The following is a 26,429-nucleotide window of genomic DNA, read 5'->3' on the forward strand; positions in this document are numbered from 1 at the left end:
CAGGCTGCCCAGGCGGGTCTCGAACCCGCGGGCTCAGGCAATTCACTCACCTCAGCCTCCCAAAGGCGTGGGATTACAGGCTGAGCCACCGAGCCCGGCTATAAATTCTACTTTCAAAAAAAAAAAAAACACTGATAGTGTTCTGGCGACAGCAGCACCACTTTAAAACTTTTCAATTAATGGGCAATTACAGTAAAAGAACTTTACCTAGCCCTAAACCTTGCAGACTCTAGGAGATTCAATAAACAGTTGTGGTGAAGTTAGAAATCTGAAGTTGAATTGCTAAAGTTCATCTTGGTCACTCCTCTCTCGCGATGAAACCCAGCGACTTAGAATCACCTCCTGCAACCAATCAAAACAAAAGGTAACGGAATTTTAAAAACAGAAATGTAAGAACATTCCAAGCATTTAGCATCACAGTTACATTTCACAAAGAACTGCCTACATAATAATGATACTGTTCCCATCTTTATAACAGAAGCACGTGGAGAAAATGTGAATGCAACAATATCAACCTAACATGCAAGTATTATCTACCATAATAGATAATCTTCCAAAGATTTTAAGAGCTAAACTGGCCTCAGCCATGGTATTCTACTAGCACATTTTAGGAATAGGCCTGATGCTATGAAAGTTAGTATTCAACAACAGAACCAGTCTGCAATGGCATTGCTGTATCTGGGTTAGTCACTGAGAAGGGAGAAGTAGATTTTGACCAGCATTTTATGAGAAACTACCCTAGTGAAGACAACTGACGGGAGGAGGCACAGGGGTCTTAGAGACCAACCAGCAGGTCTGTAGTAGTTAGGATGGTGTGAATAAGGAGGAAGAGAACAAAAAGTACACGAGAGAAGGGAAACACACAGTGGATGTGGGGAGGAGCCAGAGGCCAAGCAAGGCTCTACATGCAGCAGGGAGGGGTGCAGACACATGAACAGACACACTGGAGGATGGACAAGGAACTTGGCAGCCCTGGCAGAGAAAAACCAGCCAGAAGACAGAGGAGGTTCAGTTCAATACTGAAGCCCAGAAGCCAGACCAGAAGCACAGGAGGGAGCAAGTCAATGGGGACGGACACCCCTGGTCCCTAGGAATGAGACCTGTGAGAGGTCCTGGCTTGACCAGGCCATCTAGGAGAAAGCAGTTTCAGCTGAGTGATGGGACATCACAGGCAAAGAAGTGAGAAATTTAAGGAATAGCGGGAGTCAGCACAGACTCTGTGTCCAGTGGATTCAGTAGGGAAGAGGTGAGAGACAGGCTCACATAGCCAAGAAGGCACTCTATTCCCAAAACAAGACTGTTCTCATTTAATATTGGGACAGGCCCAGCGCAGTGGCTACAGCCTGTAATCCCAGCACTTTGGGAGGCTGAGGTGAGGGGATTGCTTGAGCTCAGGGGTTCGAGACCAGCCTGGACAACTTGGTGAGACCTCATCTCTACAATAAATCAAAAACTAAGCCAGGAGTGGTAGTGCATGCCTGTAGTTCCAGCTACTTGGAAGGCTGAGGCAGAAGGATCCCCTGAACCCAGCAGGTTGAGGCTGCTGTGGCTGTGAGCGTGCCAATGAACTCCAGCCTGGGCAGTAGAGTATGACTCTGACACACACACACACACACACACACACACACACACACACACACACACATATACACACACAAAAATATATATATATGGATCACAAGTTACAGAGGGTACAATATGATATACAGAATCTTTGGGATGACATGGATTCGTCACTGAGTTTACCCACCTGAACTTTAATTTTTTTCATACATTCTGGTGACTCCATTTCTCTGTCAGTCATAGTAGAGGGTTTAATCAGATAGCACAGCATAAGTTCCTATTGAGAAATGAAAAACCATTTCCATGCCATACAAAATAATAGTGTAAATGTGGATGCATCAAGCATGAAATGCAGGTGGTCTCCATTCTCTTTTACTGTGTGCTCCTTGGAAATACCAAAATGTGGAAATTCACAGAGCACATCAGCTTCCCCCTGGGAATATGTAACTGGGGCTTACATTCTTGATTAAGGATCTGTTAGGATATTTTGCCATGTTCAGTTAGTAATCACGGAACATGGCAAGGGATATAAGCATATCTACTGATTATAAACACAGCATTTAAAATATTAAATACTGTAAGTCCTCACTTAACGTTGTTGATAGGTTCTTGGAAACTGGCTTTAAACAAAACGATGTCATACAGCAGGTCCTCAAAGAACTTCATTCCCTTCAATGTCATTTTCCTACAACAATGATGAGAACAAAAATTGTTTTTGTTTTACAGCATTTCTCTTAGAGTCATAGTTTTCCAAAAACCTCTCAACAACATTAAGTGACAAATTACTAGATATATGTTATATATGGGCATAAAAATCCTAGAAACAGTATAGGCTCCCTGTTTTCTACAGGACCAAGCTAAGGACTAGGCAACTTAACCTGTTCTCAAGAGCAGTCCCCTCCAGTGGCGTGGGGACCACGCTGGAGGGTGACCACAGTTTGTTTTCAGTCAGCAAGTCACTGAGTAACAAGAACACACAAAGCTTTCATTCCCGATAGTCCTCCTATAAGAGGAATCGCGCTTGTCTTTGATGGCAACAGGATGTGACAACACGAGTTGGAAGCCATCTGGCTATGGGTCTGAAGTGCAGGCCTGCACATGAACTGCAAGATCTTGGACTAAGTCACTCAACTTCTCTGAACCTTAGATTTCTCATCTTTAGGATGGGTAAAACAATAGGGTGGTAGTGTTTAGCAATCCCAATAAGGGGAAGGTGCAAATGACCCTAAATCTTTCACAGTGTCAATGGCAGGAACAATGGGAAGTTTCTACATGTGACATTTTTGATTCTACTACCTCTTAAAAAAAATCTGGCTGGTAAGGTGGCTCATGTCTGTACTCTAAGGGAGGCTGAGGTGGGAGGATCTCTTGAGCCCAGGAGTTCAAGACTAGCCTGGGAAACATAGCAAGACTTCATCTCTATTTTGTTTATTTAAAACATTTTTTTAAAAAAAGAGACAGAGTCTTGCTCTGTCACCCAGGCTAGAGTACAGTACAACCATAGATCCCTGCAGCCTTGAACTCCTGGGCTCAAGTGATCCTCCTGCTTCAGCCTCCCAAGTAGCTAAGGACTACAAGCATGTACCACCATGCCTGGCTAGTTTTTTATTTTTGTAGATACAGAGTCATACTATGTTCTCCAGGCTGGTCTTGAACTCTTAGCCTCAAGCGATCCTCCCACCTCAGTTTCCCAAAGTGCTGTGATTACCGGCATGAGCCACCACACCCAGCCTCTATTAAAAAAAAAAACCCAAACCACTTAAGTGATACTTGAATGCCAAAGCTGATGTTGTGTTACCTTGGAGACATTAACAGAAACTCTGCTCAAAGCAGCCAGGGACTTCCAACTGAAAGGTCTGCGGAGAGAGCCTTCAAAATGGTCATCAACTAGCTCAATAATGACAGAATAACTGGAAAACACAGAAAAAGAATTTTAAAAATAAAGAAAAAATGAAATCAACCTGTTTAAAAAGAATACCGCTTGTCCTGTCAAGAATGAAGATACAGAAAATAAAATGTACATCATCTGATCCTAAATACCCCTACTGCTATTGAGAAAATATTTTAAAATTCATTCTTTTTTGAGTTAGAGTCTCACTCCGTTGCCCAGGCTGGAGCGCAGTGGCACATTCACAGCCACCCCAGCAGTCGACCTGCTGGGCTCTGGCGATCCTTCCACCTCAGCCTTCCAAGTAGCCGGAACTACAGGTGTGCGCTACTGTGCCTGGCTAATTTTTTATTTATTGTAGAGCCAAAGTCTCTCCAAGTTGCCTGGGCTGGTCTTAAACCCGTGGGCTCAGGCAATCCACTCCCCTTGGCCTCCCAAAGTACTGGGATTACAGGCTGAGCCACTGAGCTCGGTCTAAAATTCATTAAAGTTACAAATTTTCAGGCTGATTTTAACACAGGAAAAAAACAGTTTTCCCAAAATGAAAGCTATAAATCCACTTAACTGTTCAGATGCTAATATTCACTGATATTAAGATGACAAAGATTAACTCAATGTTTAACACTGGAACTCATAAACTATATATCATGCTATGTATAACAATATTAGTATATAAGGCACAGACATATAGCATTTGTCGGGCCACAAGAAACATGATTTTTAATTGTTTCTATGGCACTGAAAATTAAAATTGATGCCTGAAGTTTCCTTGTATCCCCTTAAATCATTAATTTATTTTAAAATCACTCCAAACCTTGCATGGTAAAATGGAGGGCCTTTCCGATACAGCACTGTAAAGAAGAAAGAAAAAAAAAGTATAACCACTAAAAATCAAAAGCTTACTTACTTTATTTATTTAGAGTCAGGGTCTCACTTTGTCATCCAGGCTGGAGAGCAGTGGTATGATCACAGCTCACCATAGCCTCAACCTTCTAGGCTCAGGTAATTCAGCCTTCCGAGTAGCTGGGACCATAGGTGCATACTACCACACCTGGCTCATTTTTTTATTTACTGTGCAGACCAGGTCTTGCCATGTTGCCCAGGTTGGTCTTGAACTCCTGGGCTCAGACAATCCTCTCACCGTGGCCTTCTAAAGTGCTAGGATTACAGGTGTGCACCCGGCTGATTTTTTGATTTTTGTAGAGACAAGTTCTCACTATTTTGCCTAGGCTAAGCTTACTTTATTATTATTTTTCTTCTCCAAGGAGAGGTAACTATCCAATTATCTGTATGTAGACAGATAATCTGCAATATGCCCTGTGGTCTATTTTAAAATCTAAACTATATTTTTTCTTGAAATAAAGTGCAATGAGCAAAGCAAATCTGTTGCCAAAACTCTGATTCCTTGACCTCACTTAGCAAATAAATTCCAAATCAAAATTCAAGCAAGGCTGGGCACAGAGTTTCAAGCCTGTAATCCTAGCACTTTGGGAGGCTGGGGTGGGAGGATTGCTTGCGAGAGTTTGAGATTAGTCTGGGCAACATAGAGACCTCACCTCTACAAAAAAAAAAAAAAGCTAGCCAGACATGGTACGGTTTGTTGTAGTCCTAGTTACTTGGGAGGCTGAGGTGGAAGGATTATTTAAGCCCAGGAGTTTGAGGCTGTAATAGGATATGACTGAGTCACTGCATTCCAGCCTGGGTAACAGAGTGAGACCCGGTCTCAAAATAAAAGAATAAAATAAAAATTTTATATCTATGTAATTCAAAGAGTGGCTTCTCTGGCCAGGTACTGTGGTAAGTGTTGGTGATAGAGATGAACAAGACTCCGGCCTGTTTTTAAAAATTCAAAGTCAAGTGATTGAAGACAAAAGTCATAGAACCATACAAGCCACTTGAGCACCAGTTTGTACTACTACTAGACCAAGAAAAGCCACTTGGTGAAGGAACCTGGGGCCAGAGACTCTGGCACTTGGCAGGGAGCCCTTCAGAGGCATAGGATCTACAGAGACTGGTTAGCTGTTCACCAAATCCACGGCATCGTCCCCCTGGGCATGTGGCCTGACCACAGTTCTCAGTCTCCCGAGCAGTCAGGCGTGGCCATGTGCTGTGTGACACTTCCAGGATGGCCCATAATACACTCTATCACACAAAGCCTGTACTTGTTCCTATCTCCAGGTGACCTAGACACTGCAAGTTAAAGACTTTGAGCCACAAGGAAGAAGCCTGGGTCCTGAAGCACCTTTTGGAATTATCTGGTCACCAATAAGGGACACAGTTTTAGATTTCACATGAACAAAAAATGAACTCTATTGTTAAGCCCCTGAAACTTGGAGTTATATGTAACCACAGGGAATTGCAACAACTAACACAAAATTACATCTGTAAGCTGTTAGCTGTCCCCTGTGCTAAAACCAATGCAGAAAAGTTCAAGAAAAAGTTTTTTGTTTCCCTTGAGGACTTGATATAATTTTTCTTTTTGGACATATCAATCCCGTAGCTAATCACGTTTTCCTTTGGCTCAGGAAGCTCAAAGCAAAATTTGTAGCATGATTCTGGTAACTGTATAGGACCCCAAGGACAACATAGTACCCCTGCACTTAGTCTTGTTTTGCTAATCTGTATTTTCCATGGTCATGTCTCCTTATTTCCTATTTAAAGTATTTGGCAAGTCAGCTCAAATTTACTGTGGCACAGATTTAAATAACTATCCAAACATAAAATTCTCAACTTTTTGAGATACAGAGTAGTGAAAGGAAACTATATACTGGAATGAAAGTGAGCTCAGGAGGTTTGTTTGCTGCCTAATCTCTGCTTCCCAAAGTACATGTGTGACTTTAGGCAAGTTATTAACTTTTCTGAGCCCCCGTTTCCAAAATTCTAAAATGAAGACATCAGGAAAAATTATGATCTTTTTTTGCTCTCAAATGCCACTACCTGAGATCAAATACACATCTTTAATCCAATATGCACATGGACCATTACAAAGCTTGGAAGCAGCTCACACCCACAAGGCAGGTCATTTCTTCCCTCCCAATTCCCAGTAAGACAGATAATTTCTGATGATAGATTCCAATGGTGGCACAGCTTAGGAGTTAAAGCATGAACATTGCAGCAGACAGACCTATGGTTAAGTCTCAGCAGTGCCAAGATCATGGGACAACTCTGCACATCAAATTTCTTATAAAAATGGGGGTTATTATGAAGGCAAAAGTATTAGCACTGTGTGTGGCACACAGTAGGTGCCCACAAAGTTAACTAAAATAACAGCAATTACAATCAATGCGTCACTTAACAACACAAATGTATTTTGAGGTGATTTCATCATTGCCCAATCATCATAGAGTATACTTATACAACCTAGATGGTATAGCTTACTAAAACCTACACCGTGGGTAGAGTCTACTGCTCTCAGGCTACAAACCTGTATAGCATGCTATTGGACTGAATACTGTAGCCAATTAGAACAAAATGGTAAGTTTCTTTGTCTCTAAACATAGTTAGACGTGGAAAAGGTACAGTATAAGTATAGCATAAAAGGCCAGGTACAGTGGCTCATGCTTGAAATCCCAGCACTATGGGAGTCTGAGACAGGAGGATTGCTTGAACCCAGGAGTTCAAGACCAGCCTAGGCAAAATATTGAGACTGCCTTTACAAAAATAAAAAAATTAGCTGAGTGTGGTGGCATGAACATGTAGTTTCAGCTACTCAGGAGGCTGAAGCAAAGAATTACCTGAGCCCAGGAGGTCTAGGCTGCGGTAAGCCATGATTGTGCCACTGCACTCTAGCCTGGGCAACAGTGTGAGATACTGACTTAAACAACAACAACAAATATATATATACACACACACATATATATATTTTTTATTTATTTATTTATTTTTATTTTATATATTCCATCTCAGCTTTCCAGGTAGCTGGAACTACAGGCACATGCTACCGTACCTGGCTAATTTTTTATTTATTGTAGAGATGAGGTCTCACCAAGTTGCCCTGGCTGGTCTCGAACCCGCAGGCTCAGGTAATCCATATATATATATATATATATATATATATATATATATATGCCAAAAAATGAAAATGTATACATAATCAGAAGTGTCTGGACACTGATGGTAACCACTTTGAGCATTTTTTTTTGAGTTTGAGTCTCACTCTGTTGCCCAGGCTGGAGTGCAGTGGCATGCTCACACCACTCCAGCATCGATCTGCTGGGTTCCAGTGATTCTTCCGCCTCAGCCTTCCAAGTAGCTGGAACTACAGGTGCACACTACCACGGCCGGCTAATTTTTTGATTTATTGTAGAGACAAGGTCCGGCAATTTGCCCAGGCTGTTCTTGAACCCGTGGGCTCAGGGAATCCTCTCACCTTGGCCTCTCAAAGTGCTGGGATTGCAGGCTTGAGCCACTGTGCCTGGCCTATTTTTTTACTTTTTAAATTTTGCTAAAAACTAAGACACATACATGAACCTAGGCCTATCCAGGGTCAGGATCATCAGCATCACTGTCTTCCACCTGCACTGCTTGTCCCACTGGAAGGTCTTCGGGGTCAATCACATGAATGGAGTGGTCATCTCTTATGATGACAATGCCTTTTTCAAAAAATACTTCCTGAAGGATTTGTCTAGGGCTGTTTCACAACTAACTTTTAAACATATAAATAGAAGGAATACATTCTAAGATAACAATAAAAAGTATGGTAAATAGGCCGGGCTCAGTGGCTCATCCCTGTAATCCCGCACCTTTGGGAGGCTGAGGTGAGTGGATTGCCTGAGCCCGCGGGTTCGAGACCCACCTGGGCAGCGAGACCTCATCTCTACAATAAATCAAAAAATCAGCCAGGCGTGGTAGCGCGCGCCTGTAGTTCCAGCTACTCAGAAGGCTGAGGCGGAAGTATCGCCGGAGCCGAGCAGGTCGAGGCTGCGGTGGCCGGGAGCGGCCATTGCACTCTAGTCTGGGCAACAGAGTGAGACTCCAAATCAAAAAAAAAAAAAAAAAAAGTATGGTAAATAAATAAACCAGTAACACAGTCATTTGTTATCAAGTATTATATTCTCTACATAATTGTATGTGCTATACTTTTATATGACTGGAAGTACAGGTTTGTTTATACCAGCATCACCACAAACATGCAAGTAATGCGTTGTGTTGGACAGCACGATGGCTACGATATTACTAGGCAACAGGAATTCTTTAGCTCCATTAATATGTTACAGGACCACCATCATATATGTGGTCCATTGTTGACTAAAATGTTGTTATACAGCACATGACTGTATAATGATAGTGTACTCAGGGAAAAATGAAATTGTTTTACAAAAACACCCCCCAAGTAGAAAGATGAAAGCTTCAGAAGTCTGAGAAATACTGGGCATTTAAAAATAAGAGGCCAGGCCTAGTGGCTCAAGCCTGTAATCCCAGCATTTTGGGAGCCTGAGGCAAGAGGATTGTCTGAGTCCAGGGGTTTGAGACCAGCCTGGGCAACTTGGCGAGACCTCGTCTCTATAATAAATTTTTAAAAAATTAGCTGGGCATGGTGGCTCGCACCTGTAGTTCTAGCTGCTTGGAAGGGTGAGGCAGAAGGATTGCCTGAGTACAGGAGGTCAAGGCTATAGTGGCTGTGAGCCTGACACTGCACTCCAGCCTAGGCAAGAGTGAGACTCCAACTCAAAAAAGAAAAAAAGTCTGTTCAGCATGTTGTCCTGTGCTTAAAAATAAATAAATAAATAAAAATGATGTCATGTCTGAAAGAACAGGGACTTACAAAAGGAAAACTTTTACAGATGAATGACAGAGATGTGGAAGGAAGAACGTTTAGAAAATGATGACTAGGACAAAAATTAATTCAGACAGCCATAAAATTAGTGGGGAACCAGCTGTTTACAGTGTCACCCTACAAATTACTTGTTAATTACCAAGGAAAAACTAAAACTTTACAAGAGACACTGACAATGGTCACCTTAGCCAAACGATCACTTAGTGTCATCAAGAGGACAACCTGACGTCATGTACCTGTGTACAGTAAGCACACACACTGCCTAAAGAGCTGAGTTTGAATACGATCATGAGGAAACAACTGGACATATGCAGAATGGAGAACATCCTGTATAGGTTCTTCAAAAAAAGTCAACATCATGAAAAACAAAACAAGAAGGGAGAGGAACTATTTTAGATTAAGAGAGACCAAAGAGACTGCAGCGGGTCAAACAGCACAGCCTCCAAAAATGACATATTCATGTCTTAAACCCTGAAACTTGTGAATCTGGTCTTATTTGGAAAAGGTGTCTTTGCAGATGTTATTAAGTTTAGGATCTTGGGATGAGATCATGCTGGATTAGCTGGGTGGGTCCTAAATCCAATGATGAGTGTCTTTATAGAGAAGGCGGTGAGTGGGGGGGGATTTGGCACAGATGAGGAGGAGGCAGAGACTGGAGTGCTGCAGCCACAGCCAAGGAATGTCTAAGCCACCAGAAGCTGGAATAGGCAAGGAACAGGCTCTCCCCTGAAGCCTTTGGAGGGAGACCAGCCCTGCTGTCACTTTGATTTCACACTCCTGGCCTCTAGAAGAGGGAGAGAATAAACTTCTGTTGGTTTGAGTCACTCAGTTTGTGGTACTTTCTTATGGTAGCCCTAGGTAACGAAAAGGGAGATATAACAACCAAATGTGATGAATGAGCCTTCACCTGCACTTGTATCAAAAATATAAAAACAACTAAGTGTGGTGGCTCATGCCTATAATCCCAGCACTTTGGAAAGCTGAGGTGGGAAGATTGCTTGAGCTCAGGAGTTCAAGGCAGCAATGAGCTATGATTGCATCACTGTACTCCAGCCCGGGCAAAAGAGTGAGATCCTATCTCTAAAAAATTAAAAAATAAGGCCGGGCTCGGTGGCTCAGCCTGTAATCCCAGCTCTTTGGGAGGCCGAGGTGAGTGAATTGCCTGAGCCCATGGGTTCGAGACCCGCCTGGGCAACTTGATGAGACCGCATCTCTACAATAAATCAAAAATTAACTGGGTGTGGTAGCGCGCACCTGTAGTTCCAGCTACTTGGAAGGCTGAGGTAGAAGGATCGCCAGAGCCCAGCAGGTCGAGGCTGGGTGACAGAGTGAGACTCCAACTCGGAAAAAAAAAAAAAAAATAGGCCAGGCTCGGTGGCTCAGCCTGTAATCCCAGCACTTTGGGAGGCTGAGGTGAGTGGACTGCCTAAGCTCGCAGGTTCGAGACTCGTCTGGGCAACTTGGCGAGACCTCATCTCCATTATAAATAAAAAACTAGCCGGGCGTGGTAGTGCACGCCTGTAGTTCCAGCTACTTGGAAGGCTGAGGCAGAAGGATCGCTGGAACCCAGCAGGTTGAGGTTGCAGTGGCCGGGAGCGGCCATTGCACTCCAGTCTGGGCGACAGAGTGAGACTTCAACTCAAAAAAAATAAAAATAAAAATAAAGGACAAAAAAAAAGCCACACAAGATATTTTAGGGACTGGGAAAATTTAAGTATGGACTAGATATATAGATAATATTACTGAATAACTAATTTTTCTTAGGTATTCGATAGTATTATATAGGAGAATGCCCTTATTCTTTGGGGCTACATGCAGAAATACTTATGAATCAATATAGATCATGAATGCAAATTTTAAAATGTTAACTTTTGACCATGTGCAGTAGCTCACGCTTGTAATCCCAGCACTTTGGGAGGCTGAAGAAGGATTGCTTGAGCTCAGGAGTTCAAGGCTAGCCTGGGCAACAGAGCAAGACCTCATCTCTACAAAAAATAAAAAAAATTAGTTGGGCATGGTGGTGCACACCTGTAGTCCCAGCTATTCAGGAAGTTGAGGCAGGAGTATCGTACTCTAGCCTGGGTGACAGAGTAAGACTTTGACTCAGAAAAAAATTAATTTTTAAAGGTTTAGCTAGAAAATAGGCCAAGAGATAGTTTAGAAAATAACCAAAGAGGGAGATGGAAAAAAGACAAATCTTATTGTCCTATGACAAGTACAGTGCTGTTCTCTGCCTTGGGGACAGAACTGTCAGTCTCTGGGCTGGATGTCATGACACATGTTTCCTTTTGGCTCTGGAAAATCTAACTCTACTGGCTTCAATGACTCCCATCTTTCCACTTCTGTGCTGGGACTTCTAATATGCAGGGAGCTAAGAAATCATACTACCAAACTGCATTAATCAATGCAAATCCAAAATTGGGGTCGGTGAGAAGGCTTAGGAGTAACTAGACCTTTGGGTCCCATCAAACCAAGTCAATTCATAACTGTATATGTAAGATAATATAAACCCTGAGTCACTTTCTGGCTTCTTGGAGGAAACATGAGTTAGGTGTGGTAGAAAGACATGGAGCTCAGATCTAGACAGCCCTGATCTCTCTACTTACTAGCTGTGGAACTATAGACAAGTTACCTAATCCTTCTAAACCTCAAATTCTTCAGCTATGAAGAGACTAATACTACAGGCCTCACAGGAGTGTGAAGATTAAATGAGACACAGGAGAAAACACCAAGGCAAGGTGCCTGGCTAGCTCCAGGAGCTGACACAGGAGCTGCTGTGTGGGGGAATGCAAGGAAAGCTCCCTACTGGCTTCTGGCCTGGCTCCCACCAGCAGGCGATCAGGTCAACTAGCTTGACAGTTGCCCTTTGGGGCCCCTATCACTTGCTCCAAGTATTTCTTCTGGAATGAAATTTGATTGACAAAATTTATTCAAGGAAAAAGTTTCCCTGATAAAATGTGAATTTCATAATGGCCCTTTATCATGAGTCATTACAGCCCTAAGGAAAAACAACTGTTAACAGAGACTGTCTTAGGTTTTAACCTATGTTGTCAGTTCTAGGGTACATTGTGATTACCTCACTGGGCTCCAAAATTAAAATGATATTGTTATAAAGCAGTAGGCACCCTGTAGCCATGCCTGGAAAAGAGGAAGAATTTGGAAAGTCATTTCTCACACCTCAGGGTATTACTGGCCGAGAACCCTTGCTAAAGCAGAGACTGTGAACTTGTCCTTGATGTTGCTGCTAGGCCAGTTTGACTCCGTGGGTGAGTCAGAGACCTGATCCCACATTAATTACACAAGGGGGATCCAAAAGAACCTAGAATTTATTTATAAAAAATGGTGTATTTATTCTTACATATTTAAACTTCAGTCACCTTCAAAGTACACTCCGTTTGACGCAATACACCCATCAGTAAGCTTTTCTACTGTTCAAAACAGTTTTTGAACTCATGCATTTTGGTACCTTTTAGTGCTTCTGCCATTTTTTGTTTCACCTCTTCCACACTGGCTAAATGTTTCCCTTTGAGGACTTTTTTCATTCAGGGAAACAAACAAACAAAAAAGTCACTTGGAGCAAGATCAGGTGAATAGGGAGGGTGGAGTACAGGGGTAATGACATTTTTTGGTCAAAAACTGCTGAACACTCAGTGCAGTGTGGACAGGTGCGCTTGGAAATCACTCATCATGAAATAGGCAAATGCGTTGAAAGAATCTCCAAAAAAGAATTTCACTGAAGTTGAACGCAGCCTCTCACAACAACACTAGCTGGTATGCTGATGCCAATGGGTTCCTAAAACACTTCCCTAGAAGGGTAAGCCTGTACTACAAGGGGTCCACCCCTCAAAAGATAATTCTGGGTTTTTTGTGAGTTCCCCCCTTGCATAAGTGACTAGAAATGGATGACATGCCCCTTCTGCAGCAAAGACCTCCAGGGAATTATAAAATAAGGAGTTTTTTTCTTTTTCTGTTTTCAAAAGTCCATCTCCCTATCCATCTGTCCTTCTAACTGTCCTTCTGAGGTACTTTATTTTAAAATTAGGAAAGTTTTCTCTATGAAACGCCCAATGCCTTCTTAGTATATAGTTGCGCTCTCTTATCTGTGGGGACATGTTCCAAGTTCCCAGTGAGTACCTGAAGTTGTGGATAATAACAAACTCTAAAATATACTGTTTTTTCCTATACACATATCTATGATAAAGATTAATTTATAAATGAGGCACAATAAGAGATTAAGAACATTAATAATAAAATAGAACAATTATAACAGTAAGTTATGTGAATGTGGTATCTTTTAAGTATCTTAACATTTTTGGACTGAGCTGACCTCAGATCACTGGAACTAAGGATAAAGAGGGGCTACTATACATTCTGACTGCACTTCTAATAAGTGTTTTATGAAGATTCTGTGATACGATGAGCAAACAGCTTAAGGAACTCATGTGAGGTCATCCGGGTAGTCGGAGGTAGAGGCAGCCATGAACCCAAGAGCTCTCTACTACCTTATGCCCCCTCTTTTTTTTTTTTTGAGTTGGAGTTTCACTCCGTCACGCAGACTGGAGTACAGTGGCCGCTCCCGGCCACCGCAGCCTCGACCTGCTGGGCTCCGGCAATCCTTCTGCCTCAGCCTTCCAAGTAGCTAGAGCTATAGGCGCACGCTACCATGCTGGCTAATTTTTGATTTATTGTAGAGATGAGGTCTTGCCAAGTTGCCCAGGTGGGTCTCGAACCTGCAGGCTCAGGCAATCCATTCACCTCAGCCTCCCAAAATGCTGGGATTACAGGCTGAGCCACTGAGCCCGGCTGAGTAGGTTATTAAAGAAGCATGACAAGGAGAATAAGGCGGGAAGCCAATGAAGAAAAACGAAACAGGCACATCATTCATTTAAACGACATGATCTGTGGCCATCTCAAAGTCTAGCAAACTAATCTCAAGTTAATTTTGATATTTGTGTGGTAACCCTGAGTTAGGACTATCTGTACCTGAGATCCAGGCATGAAAAACAAAATAAACCATGTATCTTGGAAGTATGGGCTATCCTTAGCCCTTATTTTAGACTGATGATCTCCTCTGAGAAACTAATGAAAGCTAGACTCTTGACCCAGAAAAATGGACCAATCTACAAATAACATTTTGAAAAGAATTTCAGGAGTGCCAAGGTGCCTGAAGAATATCCTACGATTCTAGGTTAAGCACATCCTGTTTTAGAGCATCTAAAGATTTTTAAAGATTGAATTGACTTTCTTCAAGTATTTAAAAAGATTCAAAAACACATGGAACACAGAAGTGACAGGGCTCAAAGACCTCAAGGGCCATGACTTCTTAGAAGGTCTCTCAAATATCTTGAAATTTTGTTTGAACCTCACAAACAATTCTGAAAAGCACCAGGAAGCATCCTCACTTGGCAGATGTGGAAACTGAGCTTTGGTGACTTGTCAAAGGAATGATCCCAGTGTAGAAGGGATCCGAATGATCTGTGTTCACTCACCCAAGCTTGGCTTTAGGCTCCACTTACAGAATGACTCCCAAATGTCTATCTCAAGGCTCTCCCGTGCTCCAGAACTGTCTATCTACCTTCTGAATAGTTCCACTAGACTTATCTAATGTCCAAAACATGAAGGCAATATCAAGGGGTTACCTTCCAGCAAATTCCATATCCATTTCATCAGTGGGTCTGGTTGGGGTCCAGCTTCCCTAAAGAGTCACTCTGCTTCCATTTTTTGCCTCCTTCAGTCATTAATAAGACAGCAGACAGAGGGTCTCATGAACTCATGTCATTAAATTCAAGGCATTCTTCTGCTCAAAATCCTCTCGACTCCCAATCCCAAAACCTCAAATACCTCTGCCAAGCCCTACACGATTTGGCCCTAGCCTCCTGACATCACCTCCTATCACTTTCCCTGGGACCTATAAGTTCCTGACACACTTGTATTAATGCTGTTCCTGAAACTTGGTAAGTTTGTTCCTGCCTCAGGGCCTTTGTGGTGGCTACTCACTTTGCCCAGCGTGGTCATCCCCAGATTCCCACATGAGCTGTTTCCTGTGTTCACAACTTTTCAGAGTCCTTTCCTGATCACCCTAACTAATTTCCTTCACTCTCTATGCCTTGACTCTACTTTTCTTATGGTACTTATCAGTCTGGACATCATATATACATTCAATTACAATATATGTTTGTTTTGTCCCCCCACTGGATATAAGCTCCATGAAGGCAACTCTGTGTTCATCTTGTTCAGCACTGTAATTTTTTTTTTTCAGTTGGAGTCTTATTCTGTATCCCAGGCTGGAGCACAGTGGCATGCTCACAGCTACAGCAGCCACATCAACAGTGATCCTTCCACCTCAGCCTTCCAAATAGCCAGAACTACAGGCTAATTTTTTGATTTATTGTAGACACAAGGTCTTGCCAAGTTGCCCAGGCTGATCTTGAACTCCTGGGCTCAGGCAATCCTCTTGCTTCTGCCTCCCAAAGTGCTAGAATTACAGGCGTGAGAGACTGCGCCTGGCTCACATCTGTATTCTTTTTTTTTTTGAGTTGGAGTCTCACTGTCGCCCAGACTGGAATGCAGTGGCCGCTCCCAGTCACCACAGCCTTGACCTGCTGGGATCCGGTGATCCTTCCGCCTCAGCCTTCCGAGTAGCTAGAACTACAGGCATGCGCTACCACGCCTAGCTAATTTTTTTTTTGATTTATTGTAGAGGTGAGTTCTCACCAAGTTGTCCAGGCGGGTCTCGAACCCGCGGGCTCAGGCAATCCACTCACCTCAGCCTCCCAAAGGCGCGGGATTACAGGCGGACCCACCGAGTCCGGCACATCTGTATTCCTGACACTGCAAACAGTACCTGGCCAACAGCAGACTTCAGTTATCTGTGGAATGAATATTCACCTGGTCCATACTCTCACTCTAAGATCAAGGGAGGCAGTACTATGTAGAAGTTTTTAAGAGCCCTGGTCCTAGAATTCAAAGCTCAGCTCTGCAAGTTACTGGCCCCAGAAACTACTACTGGCAAATGACCTGTTCTCTCACAACTGTAGTCTTCCTACCAGAAAATGAGGGTAGTAAGAGGGTCTACTGCATAGAGCTGCCATAAGGATTAAATGAGATAATCAATGTAGAACACTTTGTAAAATTTTTGGCACATGGTAAGTGCTCAATGAATGATAGCTATAATTATTATTACAATTATATGATTATTCTCACATGGCAGACAAGGCAATTGAGGCCCAGGGGATAAGGGACTGTCCTAAATGACAGGCTCTCATAGCCAATGAGAGGTGCATTTGAATACTTAGAATCTTTTTCTAAAATTACAGGGCAAACAAGAGGGAAAGCCTGAATTGGATCTGTAAGCTTCCATTCCTAGGCTTCCCCCCTAGCATACCTTTTCTCTTTCTGGACTTACCCTCCACCCCAACCCAAATATCCAATATTCTTTTTTTTTTGAGTCAGAGTCTCACTGTGTTGCCCAGGCTGGAGTGCAGTGGCACACTGTTCACGGCCACCATAGCCTTGACCTGCTGGACTCCTCCTACCTCAGCCTTCCAAGTAGTTGGAACTACAGGCATGCACCACCACACCCAGTTAATGTTTTGATTTATTGTAGATACACGGTCTTGCCAATGCTTCACAAGCTGGTCTCAAGTCCACAGACTCAGGCAATCCTCTCACCTCTGCCTCCCAAAGTGCTGAGATTACAGGCGTAAGCCACTGCACTGGCCCAATATTTTAATCTAAGCCCAAAGGAGGATACTTTCTTACAAAAGATAAGCAATAGCACATATGACCAATTTGATTTTCTAGGGTAAACCTGATACAAATTCTGTTTCTAGACTCTGATAGAAATCCTGTCCTCACACCTACCATGCTAGGAATACTTACGTAAATCTGTCCCATACTTGAGGCCCACTTTGGGCACCCAGCCCTTGCTTCGGAAGTAATGGTAGGCCATGTAGGTTGTCCTGAATGTGGGCTGAACTACAGTGAAAGAGTTCCAGAGCTTCACTATGGTCAAAGCCTCCTAAAGTCATCAAAAAAGAAAAGGATTAATGTGTATGTATTCACTCATTCAGTCAGTACATCAACGTCTATACTAAGTGTGCAGCTGAAGCTGGAATAAAACAAATGAAGTGCCCTTGACAGACAGATTCAGCTAGAAGATCTGGCCCTGCACTGTTCAACATGGCAGCCGCCACCCATACATGGTTTGTCTGAATTGAGACGGGCTTTAAGTGTAAAATAAACCCCGAATTCCAAGTTAGTTTGAAAAAAAAAACAAAACAAAAGAGACTCTAAACTGTCTCAATAATTTTGGATATGTTTGGTTATGATATAGTAAAATAAACTATTTAATTAATTTATTTAATCAATTAATGTGACTACCAGAAAATCTAAAACTATACCCGTGGCTCCCATCTGAGGCTTCCATTATACTGAACAGCACTGCTCCAGAGGACAGAGAAAAGGCAATGTTTGAGAATGGGAAGTAGCCAAGAGAAGGGGGGATAGAGTACTAGAGAGGGAGGAGGTGGGCTGGGAAGGACATTTGAAGCAAAGGAACCATTATGTATCAAGGGGGCTGAAGCGTAACAAGTCCACCAAAGCTGAAGGGCAGCATGTTCCACAATTTCACAGACCCTTAACAAGTAGCTGAGAGGATCGCCTGAGCCCGTGGGTTCGAGGCCAGCCTGGGCACATGGTGAGACCTTGTCTCTCTAATAAATCAAAAAATTAGCTGGGCGTGGTGGTGCACACCTGCAGTTCCCGCTACTTGAAAGGCTAAAGGAGAAGGATCCCTTGAGCCCAACAGATAGAGGCTGCGGTGGCCGTGAGCAGCGTGCCACTGCACTCTAGAGCCTGGGCGATAGAGTGAGACTCTGACAAAAAAAAAAGCCCCAAACAAACCCCAAACAAACAAAACCAAGCAGTTAGTCTACATCAGGTCACATTCAAAAAAGTCAAAAATATTTTTGAAGTAAAAGTTAAAAAAAAATACTCCACTTTGTGAAACTAGAGAATTTGTTATCTGATGACACAAATATTCCAACTTTTTAAAAGAGAATTTTGCTTGTAATGTGGGTATTGAAGAGAGTAACAATAGTTTGATCTAGAGAGTATTCTGATACATAGATACAAAAAAATATAACAACAACAAAATAACCAGGTAAGTTTGGAAACTTTGCTGCTTCATTTCAGTGTTAGTGAAACAATCAATTCTTCTATTGGTAGATGGAGTCAGTAGCTCAGTCAGTCAGTGAGATTTGCTCAGTTTAGCTCACTCTAAGACTTTAAAACTGTAAATAAGCTAATTTTTGTTTTTCCTTTTTCCCCAGTTGTTCCTAATGTGAGAATTCTAAACATGTGTGGCCTTCTCAAATCCCACTGCAAGTAAACACTCAACTCCTTCTCCAACAAGCAACAGTCTTGTAGAGAAGGCTGAAATTCCAACATGTATAGTCCCAATGTTGTTCGTATGATAAGAACAGTAGGTAGCAGCTGCAAACATTCTGACAAATTTCAGCTAAGGCCTGTGAAAGAAGGCAGAGTGGAATTACGAATGGCCACCATCTGGGAAAATGAGCTGTGCACCAGGCTACCACTGGAACACTGGAATACTCGTGAAAACAAGATTTATGTAATTAGAATTTGATGAATGGGCTGGATGTGGTGGCTCCAATGAGGCTCCATAGTGAGACCTCATTGCTACAAAAAAAAAAAAAATTGGTCAGGTGTGGTGGTGCATGCCTATAGTCCCAACTAGTTGGGAGGCTGACTCAAAAGAAAAAAATTGATGAATGGTAAGATTAAGTGCTCCCAAGGACCAAATAAAATACACTCTGTTCTATTTACTATTCTGCTTACTTTTCTCTCTTAAAATTTATTTGAATTATTTTTGAATTCAAATTATTATACTATATTCACATAGTTTGAAACGCAGAAAGTACAAATGGTATGCAGTGAAAAGTCTCCCTCTTCTTTGTGTCCCCAGCACCCCAGTTCCTCTGCCTGGAAGCAAGTAATGGTCTCACCTTCTCGTGCAACTATTTTTCTTCTAAAGGCAGCACGCTGCAGTACAATATCCTGGGCTTTGGAGTTACCTGGATGTAGGTTCAAATACTAATTCTAACCTGACTAGCTGTGTGGCCTTGGGTGAGTTACTTATTTTCTCTAAGCCTTGGTTACCTTATCTATAAAATTCTTACCAGGTGGAGGTAAGGATTAGAAATACTGCATGAAAAGTGTCTAATACACAGCCTTTACCATAGTAGGTGCCAAATATTGATAGCTTTTATTTTTGTTAATTTTTAATACTTCTTAATACAGCTCTCCTGCACTTCTCCTAGTCTCTAGAAATGAAATGCAATTTCTAAAAGAGTCAAAGCTGCCTTTTTCCTGAATAGTCAATTCAGAACCCAAAGCTCAAACAGAGAAAACATTTAATTCCTATTTTATTCAACAGAAGTAGACACATTTATCTTACAACAATATACAAATTAGCACAACTTGCTTTTAACATAAGAAAAATTTTAAGTGGACTGTGCCAAAACAAAACATCTTACCTCCTCATAGTAAATACTTAGACATCCCAGAGCATAGACCAGGAAGAAGGCCTAAAATTGAGCAAGCAGAAAATGGTCACTGGTAATTTTACAAAACTTCTCTGTACCACAAATACAAATGTTCTTAAATCATCATCAAAATGGTCACACATTTTTAACATAAATGGTTCATGCAAATTTCAAGGTTAAAAGTGGTTTAAGCCGGGCTCAGTGGCTCAACCTGTAATCCCACGCCTTTGGGAGGCTGAGGTGAGTGGATTGCCTGAGCCCGCAGGTTCAAGACCCGCCTGGGCAGCGAGACCTCATCTCTACAATAAATCAAAAAATTAGCCGGGCGTGGTAGCGCGCGCCTGTAATTCTGGCTACTCGGAAGGCTGAGGCGGAAGGACTGCCGGAGCCCAGCAGGTCGAGGCTGCAGTGGCTGGGAGCAGCCACTGCACTCCAGTCTGGGTGACATGAGACTCCAACTCAAAAAAAAAAAAAAAAAGTGGTTTAAATCAATAAAAAGTAAAACATTTGATGAATTTTTTTTCCTAAAAACTACATAACTAAAAAATGATGTTAACAGCTTATAATAACAATAAAATCCTTTCCCCTATAAAATTAAATAACCATATTAAACTGAGAAAAGTATATACAGAAAAAAATCTGTGAAAAGTATGGGACAGTGTAGATCTTGCTGACATCACAAAATATGAGTTTCTCAATCATCCTTGCTATAAAGTGACTTTCTAGAACTCTGTTTGTACTGACTTCATTATACCACAACATGTTTCACTGTCTAGTGAAGGCTAGAAGAATGGCAAAGAAAGTTGACCCTAAGTGTGAATAAAAAGCAGACTTCAATGAAAATTAAAAATAGCTTACTGATAAAAATAATACACTGCCAAACATGACACCACCCAAAGAGCCTGGTGTCGTTGACCCTGCCTGTGTAGGGTGCTCAGAATCTATGCAGACCACTGAACACACTCCCAGTAGACTGGTGCATAGCTCATATTAACTAAAGGGTAATTAACAAAACAGGGCAATTTTTCTTTTCTTTTCTTTTTTTTAAGGTGAGAAAGCAGGATTTATTGAGAGGACAGAAAAGCTCCCAGAGTGGGAGGGGACTCAAGGGGGTTGCCCAATTTTTCTTTTTAAACATGAGAGTGAAAGATTAAGTTTATAACCAAACAACAAACACTATGCTTCTGCTCTCACTGCTGCTGCCAAAAGGCACAAATGAGGAGGGGTCCTTTTGTACAGTGTGGCGGGAGAAATGCCATCCCCTTTCCCCTACTCCCACAAGCCCTAACACAGTAGCAAGGCACTGACAAACATGCTGACTCTGTGTCCTCATGGTCCCTCCACCCCACTCACCTCTACACGGGAATAAGACAGCACAAGCTATACTGGATTAACGGTTCCAAGTGGCTAACACCTCAGTGATCCCTCAGAAATCACCTGAATCCACCCCGTCATTCTCTGCCTGGATATCTGACATTTCTTTTCACAGCAGTGATCCTCAAAGAGGGGATCCTGGGGTCTCTAAGATCCTCGCAGCAGGTCTCAAGGTCAAAACCACTTCATAATGATATTGGTGTTGCCAGCTTTGTTTGTGCTAATCCAATCCAGTGGTACAAAATGCACGACAGCACAACAGAATGAAGCCAGAAGCCCAGGTGAGAATTCAACTGACTTCTAGGAAGCCAGACCTTCAAGTGGTTTCCAACAGCGAAACACACCATTCTTCTCCCTGAATTTTTGTTTGGGAAAATATAGAGGTTTTCCATAAGGCATTTTATTTATTTAGAGTAAGGGTCTCACTCTGTCACCAGGTTGGAATGCAGTGGTGTGATTTTGGCTTGTTGCTGCCTTGACCTCCTGGGTTCAAACAATCCTTCCACCTCAACCTCCTGAGTAGCTAGCTGGGACTACAGGTGTGTGCTACCACACCCAGATAATTTGTTGATTTTTTTGCAGAGACAAGGTCTCACTATGTTGCCCAGGCTGGTCTTGAACTACTATGCTCAAGCAATTCTCCTGCCTCAGTCTCCCAAAGTGCTGGAATTATAGGCAGGAGCTACTGTGCTTGGTCAAGAAATATTATTTATGTTAAAATGGGTTTATTGTTTGTTTTGAGTGTGCTAAATACTTAAAATGGTTTTAATGGATAATTTGGTAAACACTGATAGACTATAATCCACATAAACATGCTCTTAATTGATGAGAGAGAAAGCCACTTAAGAAACTACTACCTAGCCGGCTCGGTGCCTCAGCCTGTAATCCCGCGCCTTTGGGAGGCTGAGGTGAGTGGATTGCCTGAGCCAGCGGGTTTGAGACCTGCCTGGGCAGCGAGACCTCATCTCTACAATAAATCAAAAAATCAGTCGGGCGTGGTAGCGCATGCCTGTAATTCCGGCTACTTGGAAGGCTGAGGCGGAAGGATCGCCGGAGCCCAGCAGGTCGAGGCTGCAGTGGCCGGGAGCGGCCATTGCACTCCAGTCTGGGCAATAGAGTGAGACTCCAACTCAAAAAAATAAATAAAAGAAATTATTACTTTAATTTTGCCCAAATTCAAATCAAGAGCTTCTCTGGAGATGAAGGTGGTCACCTACTATTCCACTTCTTCTATTGCCACCCTTGTCCCAGCAAGCTTCCATCCTACCTTTGGTGACAGCATCTCTGTTCTTAACTCATTCTCCACAGGGGCCAGATTCATCTCCTGAGCACACAAAGATCACATCACCCCTCTGATTAGACTCTCCAAGGGAGGCTGGGCACGGTGGTTCAAGCCTGTAAACTCAGTACTTTGGGAGGCCGAGGCGAGAGGACTGCCTAGCCTAGGGGTTCGAGACCTGCCTGGGCAACTTGGCAAGACCTCGTCTCTACAATAAATCAAAACCATTAGTCAGCTGTGGTGGCACGTGCCTGTAGTTCCGGCTACTTGGAAGGCTAAGGAAGAAGGATCGCCAGAGCCCAGCAGGTTGATGCTGGGGTGACCGTGAGCATGCCACCACCCTCCAACCTGGGCAACAGAGCGAGACTCTGACTCAAACAACAATAACAACAACAGCAAACCAAAAAAACTCTCCAAAGGGCTTTCACCACCCTTAGAATAAAGTCCAAATTGCTTGCCACTGGCTCCAAGTCCCTACACAATCTGACCATCACTTTCTAGCTGTCCTGGTTGCATTTCTGTCCTCTGAACACACTAAGCTCATTCCTCCCTTTGCTTTTGTAATTGCTATTCCTGCCATCTGGCATGTTCTGTCCCAGACTCTAAGGTCACTTCAAAGAGAGGTCTTCCCTGACTATCCAGTCTAAGTAACTCCACCCTGATTATCTTCTTCAAAGCAATTATTTTTGTCTGAAAATATCTTTCCTACATGTGTCTCTCCAACTAGAATGTCAACTCTGGAAGAACAGAAACTTCCTGCTGTTCTCTTGGCCTAGAAGGGGATCTAGCTCATGTGAGTGCTGAATGCTGGTGCTGAAAAGAATGAAAGAGCAGGTCTCTAGTCCTGCCCTTGGCTTAGGCCCAAACAGCTGGAGCCATCCTACAGCAGGTGTCCGCACCTGACTCAGTTCATTTCTCCTCAGCTCGGATGCTACAGCCTACTTCTTTCAGTTGTAGTTGACAGCTCTGCCAGGTGGCCTACAATCTTGTTTTGATGTTTTCTCTTCCCATCACTCGCTACTTATTAATATAGAATACTGCTGTTTTTCAGATGGACTAAAGATGGTGCCAAAGAGTGCAGTGGGAAAGATGAAGCTGCTTGCTCAAATGGCTGAGTTCCTTTCATTTATTCAGTCACAATCTGCACTTCTTGGTTCAGGATGGTGTGCTGGGTTCAAAACTTCATTATTGGCTAGGGTCTTGGAAGTATCACTTAATTTTCCATGCTTCATATATACAACAGGGATGATAATGTTTTCTTTTTTCTTTTCCTTCTGAATTGGGGTCTCACTCTGTTGCCCAGACTGGAGTTCAGTGGCACGCTCCCAGCCACTGCAGCCTCGACCTGCTGGGCTCCAGCAATCCTTCTGCCTCAGCCTTCCAAGTAGCTGGAACTACAGGTGTGTGCTATCATGCCCAGCTAATTTTTGATTTATTGTAGAGCGAGGTCTCACCAAGTTGCCCAGGTGGGTCTCAAACCTGTGGGCTCAAGCAATCCACTTGCCTCGGCCTCCCAAAGTGCTGGGATTACAGGCTGAGCCACCGAGCCCGGCCTGATAATGATTTCTTAAAGATCTAGTGAGATTAAATATCATAAAGACTTAATAAACTATGCAAAGTGCCTAAATAATTAATTTTGGTTTCCTTCCCCTTCTTTTAAAAAAGTCCTCTTCCCCCCATATAATCAGCAATTGAACATGGATATATATATTTTTTGAGACAGAGTCTCACTCTGCCACTCAGGCTGAAATGCAATGGCACAATCATGGCTCACTGCAGCCTCAGATTCCTGGCCTCAAGCCATCCTCCTGTCTTAGCCTCCTGAATACCTGGAACTATAGGTATTCGTCACCATGCCTGGCTAATTTTTTTAGTTTTTGTAGAGACAAGGTCTTACTTTGTTGACCAGGATAACTCCTAGCCTCAGTCAATCCTCCCACCTTAGCCTCCAAAAGTGCTAAGATTATAGGTGTGAGCCACCACGCCTAGCCTTGTTTCCCTCTCTTTCTAATAGCCATTTGAATAGCATAGCCTGGAAAAAAGTTCCATCAAATCAATCTTTGCCTAATATGAGATTCTTTCCTGGGTATATGTCAGGATGTAAGTTCTTCAGAAATGGATATCTTTTTATTATCTGTAAATATAAGAGTGGAAAAAATCAATACCTCCTTTTATTTCCTAAAATAGTGATGGTTTTATGAATCTATGCTTTTAGGCACTTACTACAGATGAAGAGGATCTTTTTTTTTTTTTTGAGTTGGAGTCTCACTCCATCGCCCAGACTGGAGCGCAGTGACCGCTTCCGGCCACCGCAGCCTCGACCTACTGGGCTCCAGCAATCCTTCCACCTCAGCCTTCCAAGCAGCTGGAACTACAGGCACATGCTACCATGCCCGGCTCATTTTTGATTTTTGATTGTAGGGATGAGGTCTCACCAAGTTGCCCAGGCGGGTCACGAGGAGAGGATCTTAACAGATCTGAATTGGTTTTCTTTAGAATTAAATCATTAGTAGGCCAAGGAGATCTGTGGAGGCTGGTCATCATGTTCCCTGAGATCTCATTAGTGAGTTTTTACTTTTACAGAACTAATAAGATGGAAGGATGAGTTTAATGATGGTTTTTGACATCATTTTGCTAAATGTAGCTAGGGCTCATATGCACTGTAATGGAAAAACAGATCTCAATAACAGATTCCTAAGAAGCAACGGAACACATTAGCTCAACAGCATGGCAATCTAATTATCCCTGAAATGAATAACCATACAGAGTGAACATTAAATCATCACCACGTCTGGTTCACAAAAGGGAATAGGGTTAAATGTCACTGGCTAAAAGCAGAGGTAAGGAAGATGTCGGATGTGAACGATGTTGCCTGGCTGAACTGCAGCTCTAGGTGCCCAACCAGGGAAAAAACACATTAAACTTAAGTATATGAAAGATCTAGTCAGTGTGTAATATTTCCACTATTTAAATAAAATATCTATTTTATGATCAATATCAACAATTTAGACACAGATTACATATGTGCTACTAGGGAGATAATAAAGGCAAGAATTGACTAAGCACCATTATTGTTACTTTATAATACATTTTTTACAAACAGCTACAGTAAGACCTTCTTGTTAAAAATTCTTTTCTTGGCTAGTCTCATGATTTCAAATCAAATTCAAGAATCCATGAAGTCTATGGCTATACCACCCCCGCCCCCAAATGCGCCTGATCTCGTCTGACTGTGGAAGCCAAGCAGGGTTGAGCCTGGTTAATACTTGGACGGGAGACCGCCTGGGAACACCAGGTGCTGCAGGCTTAAGAAAAAAATGATCAATGATGAAAACTATTAATAGCAAAACCATGACCCTTCTCTCCTTTCTGCCAGCACAAAGTCTTTTTTAAATAAAACCAGATCCTTACAGCAGTTTAAGGGAAGTTTCCTGTGTGCCTCAGCATATAATTAAGAATATAAATATAGGCTAGGTGTGGTGGCTCACGCCTGTAATCCCAACACTTTGGGAGGTTGAAGCGAGAGGACTGCCTAAGCCCTGGGGTTTGAGACCAGCTTGAGTAACCTGACAAGATCTTGTCTCTACAATAAATTTTTTTTAAAAATTAGCTGAGCATGGTGGTGCATGCCTGTGGTTTCAGCTACTTGGAAGGCTGAGGAGGAAGGATTGCCTGAGCCCAGCAGGTCGAGGCTGCAGTGGCCGTGATTGTGCCACTGCACTCCAGCCTGGGCAACAGAGTGAGACTCTAACTCAAAAAAAAGCAACATAGGACGGGCATGGTGACTCATGGCTATAATCCCAGCACTTTGGGAGGCTGAGGTGAGAGGACTGGCTGAGTCCATGGGTTCGAGACCAGCCTGGGCACCTTGGCAAGACCATATCTCTAAAAAAAAAAAAAAAAAAAACCAACAACAAAAAACAAGAAAATACATATACTTATGGAGAAAAATTAAAGTATTTTTTTCAAGATTTATTCAAA

At 42.7% G+C, this 26,429-nt stretch overlaps 1 protein-coding gene across 1 annotated transcript in view; it reads right to left on the reverse strand.

Moving 5' to 3' along the window:
* Positions 1-126: 126 nt before the first annotated feature.
* TSEN2 (tRNA splicing endonuclease subunit 2) overlaps positions 127-26,429 on the reverse strand; it is a 55,024-nt gene continuing 28,721 nt past the window's right edge. Inside the window, exons 7-12 of the mRNA XM_008061421.2 lie at positions 19,787-19,837; positions 17,109-17,247; positions 4,266-4,302; positions 3,362-3,473; positions 1,751-1,840; positions 127-342 (exon numbers count right to left, since the gene is read on the reverse strand). Coding sequence (XP_008059612.1) covers positions 283-342; positions 1,751-1,840; positions 3,362-3,473; positions 4,266-4,302; positions 17,109-17,247; positions 19,787-19,837 — 489 coding nt within the window. The 3' untranslated portion in view covers positions 127-282. The remainder of the gene's footprint in view (positions 343-1,750; positions 1,841-3,361; positions 3,474-4,265; positions 4,303-17,108; positions 17,248-19,786; positions 19,838-26,429) is intronic.

Source organism: Carlito syrichta, unplaced genomic scaffold (assembly GCF_000164805.1).
Source record: "Carlito syrichta isolate Samal-C Ts95f unplaced genomic scaffold, Tarsius_syrichta-2.0.1 Scaffold305248, whole genome shotgun sequence".
NCBI classification, from domain to species: domain Eukaryota; kingdom Metazoa; phylum Chordata; class Mammalia; order Primates; family Tarsiidae; genus Carlito; species Carlito syrichta.